The 15,788-nt window shown below is 42.8% G+C and overlaps 1 protein-coding gene across 1 annotated transcript in view; it reads left to right on the forward strand.

The window, feature by feature from the left end:
• GABRB3 (gamma-aminobutyric acid type A receptor subunit beta3) overlaps window positions 1-15,788 on the forward strand; it is a 249,772-nt gene that overhangs the window by 193,505 nt on the left and 40,479 nt on the right. The window contains exon 6 of the mRNA XM_040336319.1: window positions 7,632-7,769. Within this exon, the coding sequence (XP_040192253.1) occupies window positions 7,632-7,769 (138 nt within the window). The remainder of the gene's footprint in view (window positions 1-7,631; window positions 7,770-15,788) is intronic.

Here is a 15,788-nt window from a genome sequence, read left to right on the forward strand (position 1 = left end):
CTAACTAAACATATCAGGTTCCTAACTCACAGGTGAAGGGCTTCTCCCAGCCACCCACAAAACAAAATTTATGGAAACCTTTTCTTTCTCCCACAAAGCAAACTTCAGATCAGTAGCTTTCTCAGGTATGGCTTCCTGAGTCCCAGGTCAAGAGCAATCTTTTGCTCCAGTCCCGCTTTATTTATACCACCACTGCAAAATCTGGACCGGAACCAACCCTGATAAGGTGGCTGGTAAAACCTGGACCAGATTCAACCTTATTTCTCTGAAAATGAACGCATGCGAGGTGAAACATAATGCCCATCAGTCACCTCGTATTTCAGAATGTCAAAATCAATATGTATATATATATATATATATATATATATATATATATATATATATATATATAGATAGATAGATAGATATCTCTATCTACAGTATATATATAGATATATATCTATCTATATATATATATATATATAGATATAGATAGATAGATAGATAGATAGATAGATAGATAGATAGATAGATAGATAGATAGATAAATCTATCTATATATATATATATATATATATATATATATATATATATATATATATCTATATCTATATCTATATATATATATATATATATATATATATATATATATATATATATATATATATTTATATATTTATATATATATATATATATATATTAGAAGGCCAATATGGTGGCCTGAGTTAATGGGAGGGTATTTAAGCAGCCCACTCACACATGCTCTTTGTCGGTTCAGTGTGCGGTACTACACGTCACAGGGCCGGCTCTTCCCAGCTCACCTCATGTCCATGAGTCTGCGCATTCAATCACATTCGACACCCTACTGACGTTCCCTTTTTCAGGGCACTTCTCAGCATATCCTTCTTCAATTAACTACCCATTACTTACCTTGGGTATGCCCCCTTTTCTTGGCATACTGACCAGACCACCAAGGCACACATCAGGTCTATTTATGTTGTAAGTCTTGTTGCATGTTTATGTGATCCACATCTCTCTCGGTCAGAGGGCCATGACCATAAATATATATATATATATATATATATATATATATATATATATAAATTGTGACAGTACAGTTCCCTGTCCTGTAATTGTCGCCATGATTCTCAGATAGGCAGTTTGAGGGGCTCCAGGGTTATTTAATGTGGAGGAATCTGTTTGATCAGTTTCCTCCGAACTTTGAAAAATCCACTTGGGGAGTGGGACCTGGAGCCCAGAGATTCCATAGCAATATGGGTGGGATGGAATCTCCAATACTGGGCCTGGGTTTTGGAAACAGCCAGGAGTCTGGCTGGTTGATTGAGCAGGTGGGTCCTGGGCTTATAGTAGAGTCAGGACAAGCGTTCTGGTCTCCACCCTCCCAAGGAGAAGCATGCACGTCTGCATGGTGTAGTCAGAGGGCCCAAGGCTGTGGGCTGGGCATCACGAAAGCTGAAAAGACGTACAGTGGTCAAGAGGGCTGAAGTGTAAAGCCTAAGCAGCAGTATTTCTGAAGAGAGTCAGGTGGCTCTGCATTTACCATTGATTATTATTTTCCTGGGCTAACAAGCCCTTAAAAAGCACAACTGGCGTGGACTCTGCTCACTGGTATGCTCTACACAGAAGCTAAACAACCCCCAACATTACTATATATATATATATATATATATATATATATATATATATAGATAGATAGATAGATAGATAGATAGATAGATAGATAGATAGATAGATAGATACAGTATCTCACAAAAGTGAGTAAACCCCTAACATTTTTGTACATATTTTATTATATCTTTTCATGTGACAACACTGGAGAGATGACACTTTGCTACAATGTAAAGTAGTGAGTGCACAGCTTGTATAACAGTGTAAATTTGCTAGCAACAAAAGTGAGTACACCCCTAAGTGAAAATGTCCAAATTGGGCCCAAAATGGCAGAGCTTCACAGGTTGCCACTGGATTCCTTTTCCACTCCTCCATGACGACATCACAGAGCTGGTGAATGTTGGAGACCTTGCACTTCCCTACCTTCTGTTTGAGGATGCCCCACAGATGCTCAATAGGGTTTAGGCCTGTAGACATGCTTGGCCAATTCATCACCTTTACCCTCAGCTTCTTTAGCAAGGCAGTGGTAATCTTGGAGGTGTGTTTGGGGTCGTTATCATGTTGGAATACTGCCCTGCAGCCCAGTCTCTGAAGGGAGGGGATCATGCTCTGCATCAGTAAGTCAATAGAACATGTTGGCATTCATGGTTCCCTCAATGATCCGTAGCTCCCCGGTGACGGCAGCACTCATGCAGCCCCAGACCAATTTACGTTCAATGTACTTTAATATGCATGAGTGGCCATTTAGTAGAGCCCTCAGGTTTGCTGTAAAACCCTCTCATTATCAATGTGAATGTATGCTGATATGAGAACAGAGGGCCAGATTCACAGAATAAGTACGCCGGAGTATCTGCTGATACTCCGGCGTACTTTCAAATTTGCCGCGTCGTATCTTAATTTGTAATTCACAAACAAGATACAACGGCATTTGGCTAAGATCCGACAGGCTTACGGCTTCGTACACCTTCGGATCTTAGGATGCAATACTTCGGCCGCCGCTGGGTGGAGTACGCATCGTTTTCCAGCGTCGGGTATGCAAATTAGCTTTTACGGTGATCCACGAAGGTACGCGCGTTCGTCGCATTCTCTTATGTCGGTTTTTCCCGTCGTAAAGTTAAGTGTGCTATTTAGATGGTGTAAAATTACACCATCCATGTTAAAGTATGGCCGTCGTTCCCGCGTCTAATTTAATTTTTTTTTTGCGTAAGACGTCGGGAAATACGAAAGTACGTTACGCACGTCGCCGTTCAAAAAACACGTCGGGGTGCCGTAATTTCACGCAAAGTACGGCGGGAAATTTCCAAACAGAGCATGCGCAGAACGTTCGGCGCTGGAACGTGCCTAATTTAAATGGTACACGCCCCATTTGAATTAGGCGGGCTTGCGCCGGACGGCTTTACGTTACACCACCGTAAGTTTACACGCAAGTGCTTGGTGAATCAGGCACTTGCGCTGAAAACTTGCGGCGGTGTAACGTAAAGAAGATACGCAGATCTCTGTGAATCTGGCCCAGAGTTTCCTTTTCAATTTGTTTATCATATACTACTAATCCCTTATATTTATATATATATATATATATATATATATATATATATATATATATATATATATATATATATATATGTATATATATATATATATATGTATGTATATATATATATATATATATATATATATATATATATGTATATATATATATATATATATATATATATATATATATATATATATATATAAACTGCTATTTATTTTGATAATCCCTAATACATCAGGTTATGTAACCTATAAAAAAATCCCTAGAAGCTTTTTTACAACCACAAATATTAGGAGATGAAAAAAAACTTTCCAAAACCCAGGACTTTAAAGGAGCCCAATGATGTGCTACATGTACAATACTGATAAAATTCACCAATTTATTCCACTTAAAAATACATTTAAAACATATGGCGTATTTTGCCTCACACAACAATTTTTCTTTTGGTATACAAACATATAGTACTATAGTGTACTATAGAACTTGTCAGTTCACCACTATGAACCTGACCACAGTGGTTGTTGTGTGTGGGGAAATACTGTATGCCATGTGTTTTATTGTTTTTATAAATGCAATACGTTTGTACATTTTTTTTTAATATTTTATATGAAGTACATCACTGGGCACCTTTAAAGTCCCAGGTTTTGGATTTTTTTTCAACTGTTGGAATTTTGTGGGATGATGGAGCCTTTTTTTTTTGCTACTATTAGCGTTGTAGAAAATAAATAAAACTTTAAAATTTTTATTGCACAGCTAGTAAATACAGCCCTTAGAGATCCAGTTTGACACTAAAAAGTGATCCTCCACCACAAGGCACACTGCTGTTCCCTTCTGGGTAACTCCCTATGGAAATGTGCACATACCTCCAAATATACTATGCTTTAGTAGATACTTAGGCCCCTTTCACATTGAGGAGTTTTTCAGGCGGTAAAGCGCTAAAAATAGCGCTGCTATCCCGCCTGAAAAACTCCTGCACTGCAGACTCAATGTGAAAGCCCGAGGGCTTTCACACTGAGGCGATGCGCTGGCGGGAGACAAAAAAATCTCCTGTCAGCAGCATCTTTGGAGCGGTGAGAGGAGCGGCATGTATACCGCTCCTTCACCGCTCCTTCCCATTGAAAACAATGGGAACCGCGGCAATACCGCCCGCAATGCGCCTCTATAGAGGCGCATTGCGGGCGATATTAACTCTTTATCGGCCGCTAGCGGGGGTTAATACCGCACCGCTAGCGGCCGAATCCCGTGGTAATCCCGGCGGTATAGCGCCGCTATATTTAGCGGCGTTATACCGCAACCGCAGCTCCTGCCTCAGTCTGAAAGGGGCCTTACTCACATTTGAAAACTTGAATCCACCCTCAAGTTTTATGCCCCATACACAAGACCGGGTTTTTCGACGGGAAAACTGCGAGGAAAGCTTTTGGTTGGGAATCCAAGCTGTGTGTATGCTCCCTCGCAGTTTTTTCTGACGGGAAACCTGCCAAACCCACCGGGAAAAAAAGAGAACCCCGATGGGAATCCCGACTAATTAGATTACTAATACCATGGTTTTAATATGCTTTTATACACATCTTTTAAAAATTTAAAAATGTGCAGTTAGTATTTAAGTGAGGATAAATGTTACATGCACAAGCTTCCGGTCAGGTGACCTACATGGAAAAGAAACAGCAGAGCTACTGGTGGAAGAAATCAGTCTTTACAAACTATATAGTTTATTAGTTGAGGAAAAATCAAAGAGGGTGGTGACGGCAAGTTTTTAAAAAAATGTATTGCAGTCCTAGAAGATTACTGGTAGTGTGTTTCTTAAGGAGCAGTAACAATTTATACGGTATACTGAGATGCATATCACTCTCCATTACTTTCAATTAGTCTCCATACCAATATCACGTAGTATCTACTCAAAACACACACACACACATACATATGCAGTATTATTTACTGGCTTTTAGAGCCAAGGATCCAGGGGTGAAGATATGAAGATATCACCATTGTCCAGATGTAAGATTTTTTCATTTTTGTAGATTTTTTTACAAAAGTGAAAAGACCTGTTTAATGTTAGCTTGAACATGCTGTTAACAGGCAATACAAGCAAAGAAAACTATATAAAATAGCACTTTGCAAAGATCAGTTACCGTATGTGATAACCCTCAGAAATCAGATATCATCATTCAAAAGATAATGTAATCAGACTAATGAAAACAGTTCAGAGATGGTTTGATATGGATTACTGCATATCATTGCTCTATGAACTACATGATTGCATGAAATTTATCAAGTGAAATGTCCCTCCTAACTCAGCTAGGGCTAATGCAGGACAAGTAGAGGAAAAAAAAAGAAATAAGAATTCTACTATTTTTAATCTGGTGCAGTATAGACTGAACATGCGTAAGAATGGTTGCTAAAGGCAATATTCTTTCTCATGTTTCTGGAATTTTTCATCAGATCCCCCCAGTAAAAGTCATTAGTGATGCCTTTTGTGCGCTCACTGCTGTTCAAGTGAAGTATCCACACCTGTAACAAAACTGAGATATTTAATATGTTTGTTTTGTAGCTTCTACTACCATGTTAGGCTAAAGAGGTCACCAAAATGACACCTGGTAGATTTCGTCCATGGGATTGATGACAGAAAAGCAGCTGTATATTTTATAATATCAATGAATGCTGTTAAAAATATTTACCATAAACCAATATATGAATATTAAGTATCTATGTCTAGTGGACCTTTATGATGCCCATAAATGACTGTATATACTTGAGTATAAGCCACATTTTTCAGCACATTTTTTTGCGCTGAAAATGCCCCCCTTGGCTTATACTCGAGTCACCTTTTTGCACCTGATCTCCCGGACTTTAGGGACCGGGTACCAGTCACCTGGACCCCAAACTTGGCACACTTGTAGCCCCACTCTTCCTCTATAAATGTGCAAAGTTTGTTGTCCAGGGGACCTACGGCCGGGGAGCAACGATTTTTCAAACCTGGCACCTCTTCCATAGACTCCAATGTTAAACGATCATTTCTCTGGTGAATTTGGGGACCCGGTACCGGCCGGCCGTAGGTCCCCTGGACCCGGATCTTGCCACACATGTAGCCCCATTTCTCCTCTACAAGTTTGAAAAGTTTGTTGTCTGGGGACCTACGACTGGGGAGCACCGATTTTTCAAATCTGGGCTCCCCTTCCATAGACTCCCATGTTAAACGTCAATCTAGTCATGGACACAGTAAGGCATGGACATAGTGAGGCACGGGCACAGTGAGGCATGGACATAGTGAGGCATGCACATGGACTCAGTGAGGCAAAGTGAGGCACAGTGAGGCATGCAGGTGGACACCCTAGGCTTATACATTATAAATTAGGTACCTCGGCTTATATTCGGGTCAGCTTATACTTGAGTATATACGGTACAACATAACAGTTGATTATTCAGAGAACAAATGGTTGAATTTAAGCATATATATATATATATATATATATATATATATATATATATATATATATATATATATATATATATATATATATATATATACACACACAGTATAAACAAATGTATAATAGGCAATGACAGGGCTTTTCAATGGAGAAACAACAGAATAGTGGAAAATAAACCTTTATGAGTGCCTTTGTCATGATCTGGAGTCAGAGACCAGTAGCTATAGCAGTAGGACAAGCAGGACAGCTATGCAAGCAGGTCACCCTGGGGGTTGATGTGGGCTCACCCGAGATGCAGAGTTTAAGTATTAACCAGTGTTCACCAGAGCTCCTGAGATGTTGGAGATGGGCTTTATTGCCTGTTAGTACCAGGTTCTCAGGATCACAACACCAGGAGGTGAGAAAGCCAGGGTCCAATAGTAGATATAGCAGGGAGGGATAAGTAGAAGTGTAGTATGTAAACAAGCCAAAGGTCGGTAACAAGTGGTTACAGGTTGAGATTATGCAGAAGGGTAGTCAAGGAACAAGCTAAGGGTTGGTATGGAGAGGTAGCGAAGATACGGGTGGCAGCAGGACTGACAAGAGAGAGATACTGGCTGGTAGGAGCACAATAATCTGGCAAACAGGAAGTGCTAAGGCAAGGTTTAAATGGGAAGTTTATGGGAGGAGCAAGAGTTCAAGGTTCAAGAAAAACAGGGTGAAGGCAAGATATTTTAGGTAATTGTCCAGGGAGCTGTCCAGCATTCCAGGCTCAAAAAGAAGAGACTTTGCCAGAGACAACATAGTTTGTATGTTCAGATCTGGGCTCTGACAGCCTTTCTCAAAGTGGGCTGAGACTCAAGCAATCATTGACATAAAAACTGAATATCTGCCTATCTTATCATTGCATGTGCTACTTACCTTGTGTAGAGCACCTGGGCACATGCACAGATCGAGTGCTGGAGTCATTTTCTAGCTACTAATATACGATAGATATTGTATAGATACATCCTTTTGTGCAAATGGTAGTGAATTGTGTTTTTTATGTTAAAAACATTTCTTCTTTTGTGTACACTTTGCAGATGGCTATACAACAGATGACATTGAGTTCTATTGGAGAGGGGGTGATAACGCTGTAACTGGTGTTGAGAGGATAGAGCTTCCTCAGTTTTCCATAATGGATCATAGGTTGGTGTCCAAGAATGTTGTGTTTGCCACAGGTAAGAGTTTAACATGTATTATACTTAACCAAACAAAGATGAAATACTTTTCTATTTGGTACCATACGTTCTCCTATATCATGCCATGCTGTTCCCAGCTAATGGTCAATGCAAGCACTGCACAAATATGAGCATGTATAGTTAAAGAGGGTAAAAAGCAATGATGATGCAAACTATACAGTAACCAGATCAGATGTCAGTTCCATGTATTAAGGTCAGTAAGAAACTAAATTATTTTTTGTTATGGGCTACTGCCATATGCCCACAATTAAGGTTCTTATTAGATAAATTCATATGAATTATATAGTTATGGGATATGATCTGTTATATGACATTATACTTTGCTCTTTACATCTTTTAGATCTTGAGTGGAGTTCTATTTGTAATAATATTTTTTATGATCATTTTGTTTGCGATGCTTAGTACAATCGATCTTGAAATAAAGGCTGCTCAAGGTCAGTGTTGATAAATTAGGTGAATCTCTGTTCATTTTTAATACCCAACCAAAATACAGTAGTACTCACTGTATCTTTCACTTGAGTGAACAATTTCTACTCTTTTAGTACATCAATTAGGCCGCGTACACACGGTCGATCCAAACCGATGAGAATGGTTCGACGGACCGTTTTCAGTGGTTCACCGCTGAAGTGACCTGATGGTCTGATGTGCGTACACACCATCAGTTCAAAAACCGATCGGGTCAGAACGTGGTGACGTAAAACACACGACGTGCTGAAAAAAACGAAGTTCAATGCTTCCAAGCATGCATCGACTTTATTCTGAGCATGCGTGGGTTTTGAACCGATGCTTTTGTGTACTAACCATCGGTTTGGACCTATCGGGCAGTGGTCCATCGGTTCGATTTTAAAGCAAGTTCTAAAATTTTTGACCGAAAGACAACGGACCGATGGGCCGTACACACGGTCGGTTTGGACCGATGAAACTGGACTTCAGGCCGTTTTCATCGGTTTGGACCGTCCGTGTGTAAGCGGCCTTATAGTAAACACACAAATACACACAGCAAAACTCTGGTAATTGATCTAATATTTGCATCGATCATCAAATAAACAGTGGTAATCAATAGACAAGTTTTATTCATGTGGAGAAAAGATTCTTATTATCATGCCACTACAAATCTTAATTGAAGTTGTTAAAAACCCATACATAGTACAGGTGAAACTCGAAAAATTCGAATATTGTGCAAAAGTTCATTTATTTCACTAATGCAACTTAAAAGGTGAAACTAATATATGAGATAGACTCATTACATGCAAAGCAAGATAGTTAAGCCGTGATTTGTCATAATTGTGATGATTATGGCTTACATGAAAAACCCTAAATCCACAATCTCAGAAAATTGGAATATTACATGCAATCAATAAAACAAGGATTGTACATAGAACAATATCGGACCTCTGAAAAGTATAAGCATGCATATGTACTCAGTACTTGGTTTGGGCCCAATTACTGCCTCAATGCGGTGTGGCATGGAAGCTATCAGCCTGTGGCATGTGTAAAATACAGTACAGCGCTCAAAAAACAAATGAAGAAGATCTAAAACAAATTGATTTTAAATAGACAATATTGAATAGTGAATGAGAAACACTTCTCACACTGGCGAATTCATATATAAAATAATGTGACAAAAAAACATATGTGAATATAGAAAAGTCCCACTGTATTGAATATATGAAAAAAACATATAAAAAATAAATTGAAAAATAAGTCCTTGCAGGATTAGTGACTCTTTGAGGGGTAAATCCGAATGCACATCCAAAGAAAAAAGGTGAAGGATAGAGAAAATTTTCATCCACCACGAAGACACCCAAATGTGGTATTGTAGTTTCCTTACCCTGTCAGCGTGACCACCATTACAGTGATCTCAGCGCACCTGAGGATTTTAGGTCTCCCTCTGGACCCTCTGTGGGATGTGTGAGGTGGTGCCTATGGTCTCGGATGATCGGGAAATAGAAAGGAAGAGGACCATAGCATAATACCGTAAAGATGAGTTTAATAGGCAAAATACTATGCATTTACGAATTCGATGACATCTGATTGCGATTAGAAACACATCTAATGGAGGCACGCCTGTGGCACTGCTGAGGTGTTATGGAAGACCAGGATGATTCAATAGCAGCCTTCAGCTCTTCTGCATTGTTTGGTCTCATGTCTCTCATCTTTCTTTTGGCAATGTCCCATAGATTCTCTATGGGGTTCAGGTCAGGCAAGTTTGCTGGCCAATCAAGCACAGGTTTTGGTGCTTTTGGCAGTGTGGGCAGGTGCCAAGTCCTGCTGGAAAATGAAGTCAGCATCCCTATAGAGCTCATCTGAAGAAGGAAGCATGAAGTGCTCCAAAATCTCCTGGTAGACGGCTGCGTTGACCCTGGACTTAATGAAGCACAGTGGACCAACACCAGCAGATGACACGGCTCCCCAAATCAACACAGACTGTGGAAACTTCACACTGGACTTCAAGCATCTTGCAGTGTGTGCCTCTCCATTCTTCCTCTATACTCTGGGTCCTTGGTTTCGAAATGAGATGCAAAATTTGCTCTCATCAGAAAAGAGGACTTTGGACCACTGAGCAACAGACCAAGTCTGTTTTTCTTTAGCCCAGGTAAGACGCTTCTGACGTTGTTTGTTGTTCAGGTGTGGCTTGACAAGAGGAATATGACATTTGAAACCCATGTCCAGGATCTGTCTGTGTGTGGTGGCTCTTGATGCACTGACTCTAGCCTGAGTCCACTCCTTGTGAAAGTCCTTAACGCATTTGAATGGGCTTTTCCTGACAATCCTCTCCAGGCTGCGGTCATCCCTGCTGCTTGTGCACCTTTTTCTTCCACACCTTTCCCTTCCACATAACTTTCTATTAATGTGCTTTGATACAGCACTTTGGGAAGATCCAACTTCATTTGCAATTACCTCTTGAGGCTTTCCCTCCTTATGGAGGGTGTCAATGATGGTTTTCTGCACACATGTCAGGTCAGCAGTCTTTCCCATAATTGTGACTCCTACTGAATCAGACTGAGAGACCATTTAAAGTCTCAGGAACCCTTTGCAGGAAATATGACGTAATTAGCTGATTAGAGTGGGACACTTTGGGCCAGATCCACAAAAGGGATCCCTGTTTCTATCTTTGGAACTGATCCACAGAATCAGTTTCCAATAATAGGCAGAAGATCCGACATGTGTAAGGGACTTGCACTGTCGGATCTTAGGATGCAGTACCGCATCCGCCGCTGGGGGCATTTCGAGTCGAAATGCCGCTTTGGGTATGCAAATTAGCACTTACGGAGATCCACAAAGCTTTTCAGCTTCGTTTTTTCTCCGTAAGTATTAGTTTGCAATCGTAAAATTAGGGCTGCTTTTACAAGGCCTAAACTGTTTAGGCCTTGTAAAAGTAGACCCTTCTATTCCGCGTCGCCGTCTTTTTTTTTTCAATTTTTTTTTCAACTCGTATTTTTTTTTTTACGCCCGTCGCGATTCTCAAAACCCAGCGCAACTTAAAACCGCGCAAAGCACGTCGGGAAAATGACGTCGTGAGCATGCGCAGTACGGCCGGCGCGGAAGCGCGCCTAATTTAAATGGGACTTGCCCCATTTGAATAGGAACGCCTTGCGCCGGCCGGATTTAAGTTACACAGCCGAAAGCAGTGTAACTTAAATGGGAATATTTAAGTTACGGCGGCTGGCTGTGGAGCTGGCCCTTTGAGCCTAGAATATTGCACCTTTTCGCAATATATTCATTTTCTGAGATTGGGGATTTGGGGTTTTCATGAGGTGTAAGCGATAATCATCACAATTATGACAAATCACAGCTTAAACTATGTTACTTTGCATGTAATGAGTCTATCCCATATATTAGTTTCACCTTTTAAGTTGCATTAGTGAAATAAATGATCTTTTGCACGATATTCAATTTTTTTCGAGTATTACCTATATAACCAGTGAAGTGACTGGCCTCAGGTGATACACAGAGATTAAACAAATTCTTATACATAATCTGTACCTGTTTTTATGCAGCCATCTGTCCTCTACATCCTTCTACAGCACACAGAGATTACACAGAATCTGTCAAAATCTCTCACCAGAAAAAAGCAGGGGGTATGTATCTGAATTCACACACTGCACAGCTAAGGGTGAAGAGCTCTGATTGGAGGGAAGGGACGATCCCTCTTCCTTACACTACATGGAGAACAATCACAGCTGTGGCTGACAATCACAGGCTGTGTGCTTGAGCTCCCCCCCACCATTTTGTTTTTGGTGTAAGAAAAAGCTTTCAGGCGTGACTCATACAGATAACAGAAGAATGAGGCAGCGGAGATAAATCATACTCAGAGCTTTGGATAGCATCAAGTACATAGTATAGAAGGATGTGCTTTGTTCAGATTTCATGTCATCAGTTTAAAACCACTTTAATTAATTATCCTATGGATGTCTGCGATAGATTAATACAGGTATGCATATTAGCGGAAGGATTTATTTAGCACCTCCTATGTACTATGGTATAGGTAGATCATGCCTGGCCATCTTTATGCATTGATTCAGTGTAATAATCATACCCATCCAACTTATTCATATTGGTTATACAGAGAAAGGGAAATTATCTTCAAAATATCCGATAACTCACTTAAGCAAACAGTGCAAGCATCTTCGGCAAAGACAGCAGCAGATTTTTAATGCTGCTTCTGAATGGCATTGTTGTAGCAATAATTTACTATGGTTTGCACCTTTCACGTACCTGGTCGGAAGGCGGAGTGATGAGAGTGCTCCCCTTGTGGCTGAGTGCAGAGCACCCTTGAAGGTGGTGACAGGACGACACCCAAAAATGCATGATTTGTCAGCTGCTTGGTTACCTGATGGTCTGTGATGATGAGACCCCTTATAAAGGCAGAGCTGGACCAGCATGGCGGCAGGCCAGGTGACCCATTAAATGAGTAGGCAGCAGGGCTAGAGTAGAAGACGTAGTCAGGGGCCGTTGCCAAGGACACACACTGTGGATCCTTCAGGAATAGAAGCAAAGTCAGAAACAAGCCGGGGCCATACACAGGAAGCAAGCAGAAGCAAAGTTGATGAGATCAAGCTGAGGTCAAAACAAGGAGAGAAGCTGAAGACAGGTCAAGGAATAAGCCGAGTCGGTAACAGATAATTCAAGAATACAGAGCAGGGGAATACAGGAAGCTGATGATAAACCAGTAACTTCTGAGCAAGAGTACTGTCCTTATAAAGACCACTGGGCTCGAGTAACTAACACACATTGTGTGTGTGTCTTTGTGCAAAAACGTATATGTTGTCACGCACTCTAAAGCACCAAACATCCGCAAGCATTCCTGCAAAGTTTTGCGTGGCTATGTTGGAGATTGGCACACATGGCAGGTCTTTGCTTATTTCTGTTCCCTTAGCAGAAAAACATCCCCAAAGTATAATGTTGCCACCTCCATGTTTAATGGTGAGGATGGTGTTCTTGGGGTCACAGGCATCATTCCTCCTCCTCCAAACACTGTGAGTTGAGTTGAAGCCAAAGAGATTTTGGCCTCTGCTGACCACACCACTTTCACCCAGTTCTCCTCTGAATCATTCAGATGTTCATTAGCAAACTTCAGACGGGCCTGTATATGTGCTTTCTTGAGCAGGAGGACATCGCAGGAGCGCTGCAGAATTTCAAGTCTTTCATGACGTATTGTGTTACCAATTGTTTCATGGTGACTAAGGTCCTAGCTGCCTTAAGATCATTGACAAGGGAGGGGGCGTGACTGGATGTGAAGGCAGCAGGACGTGCTTTCTGTGAGCTCCGTGCCTATCCTGCTTTAATATCCTGGGATCGGAGCAATTCAGCCTGAATTACGGTACTGACGGTACCGGATTGTGTGGATCGTATCCTGGACATGAGAAGGGGGGCTTCCAGGCTGGGAAAGCAATCCCAGAAGAGCCAGCATAGGACCCGCTCTACACATGGCCCTGACACGAGCCCCACCGCCATCTTGCCCTCCCCTCACCTCACTAAGAAGGAGAGACAGCAAGCTGTGAGGATGGCATCCGCAGCCGTGGCAGCTGCAGCAGATAAAGGCTCAGGCTCTGAGGGCTCGCATTCAGTATCTCCCTCTACCTCACTGGCCCCAGAGACGGCTCAGGAGGCTAATACACGTCCCATACTGGAAGCCATTAATGCCAGCAAAGCAGCAGTGATGGTAAGCATTGACCATCTTACTAATGAGTGTACTCTGATCAGGCATGATCTAGACAAGATACGGGGAAGGCTTACTGCAGCTGAGGACAGGATCTCTGAGGTAGAGGATGTTTCTCACTCACATGGCAACCAACTGTCTGAATTGCAGTCGTTGGTGAAGTCGCTACAGAGCAGAGCTGAAGATGCAGAGGACAGGCAGAGGAAGAATAATGTGCAGGTGGTGGGCCTGCCGGAGGGGGCAGAGGGGGCTCACTCTGCATCCTTCACGGAACAGTTCTTTAAAGGTTTACTAGAACTGGAGGAGCTCCCTCCTACATATGTGGTGGAAAGGGCTCATAGAGTGCCTGTTGGCAGGCGACCTCCAGGAAACTATGCCCGTCCCTTCCTGGTGAGGTTCCTAAGATATCGAGACCGAGACATGATTTTGGCTGCCTCGCGTAAACGTCCAGAGCTCAAATTTGAAAACACCAAGGTGATGCTGTTCCCTGACTTTTTGGCGGAGACCCAGAGGAGGAGGCGTTTGTTTAATGATGTGCGGAAGAGGCTGCGGGAGACGAATATCCCATACAGTATGCTATATCCTAGCAAGCTGCGAGTGCAACACAAAGATGCGGTCAAGTTCTTTGAATCTCCACTTGAAGCATCTGACTGGCTCAATCAGAACCCGTGAAGAAGACAGGAAGCTGGTTAAGTATCTGTGACTTGTTTAAACACCTGTTGTGCCTTGTTCTGTGCGATGGATGCTTTGGGGAAGATGTGTGTTCTGGGTGGCTTTCGGCTACTCAGGTCCTGTTTTGTGCTACAGTGGGTGACCGCGATATTGTGTCAATCTCGCTCCCTTTCTCGGCGAGATTGACCACCTACGAGCCCCATCGCGGGAGCCAGCGCCGAGCTGGCCTGCCGCGATGGAGACAAAGCCGTCATAGAAGCGACAGGAGATCCGACTTGGATTTCCGCCAATTCTACACGTGTGCGGCGTTTGTTATGAATCCTGAGGGGGAAGTCCCCGCCGGATTTTAAATAAAAATCCGGCATGGGTTCCCCCCCTCAGGAGCATACCGGGCCCTTAGGTATGGTATGGGTTGTAAGGAGACCCCCCCTACGCCGAAAAACCGGCGTAGGGGGTCCCCCTACAATCCATACCAGACCCGTATCCAAAGCACGCTACCCGGCCGGTCAGGAAAGGAGTGGGGACGAGCGATCGCCCCCCCCTCCTGAGCTGTACCAGGCTGCATGCCCTCAACATGGGGGGGTTGGGTGCTCTGGGGCAGGGGGGCGCACTGCGGGCCCCCCCACCCCAGAGCACCCTGTCCCCATGTTGATGAGGACAGGGCCCCTTCCCGACAACCCTGGCCGTTGGTTGTCGGGGTATGCGGGCGGGAGGCTTATCGGAATCTGGGAGCCCCCTTTAATAAGGGGGCCCCCAGATACCGGCCCCCCCACCCTAAGTGAATGGATATGGGGTACATCGTACCCCTACCCATTCACCTGGAGGAAAAATGTTAAAGTTAATAAACACGACACAAGAGTTTTTAAAATAATTTATTAGTCTGCTCCGGAGGCACCCCCTGTCTTCTTTAGCTCTTTTCACCAGGGGGGGCTTCTTCTTTGACGTCTTCGGGTGGGGGCCGCTCTTCTTCGCCGCCGTCTGGTTCTCTTCCACCGCCGGGGGGGGTCGCTTTTATAAAAGCGCCCACCCCCTGGCAGGTTTCCTGTGACGTCTTCGGCGGGGGGGGTGTGCTTCTCAGGCGGGGCTTCTTCTTCCGCTATCCGGAGGGGTCTTCTCCGCTATCCGGGGGGTCTTCTCCACTCTCCGGGGGTCTTCTTCTATGT

The sequence above is a fragment of the Rana temporaria genome, chromosome 2 (genome assembly GCF_905171775.1).
Source record: "Rana temporaria chromosome 2, aRanTem1.1, whole genome shotgun sequence".
NCBI lineage: Eukaryota > Metazoa > Chordata > Amphibia > Anura > Ranidae > Rana > Rana temporaria.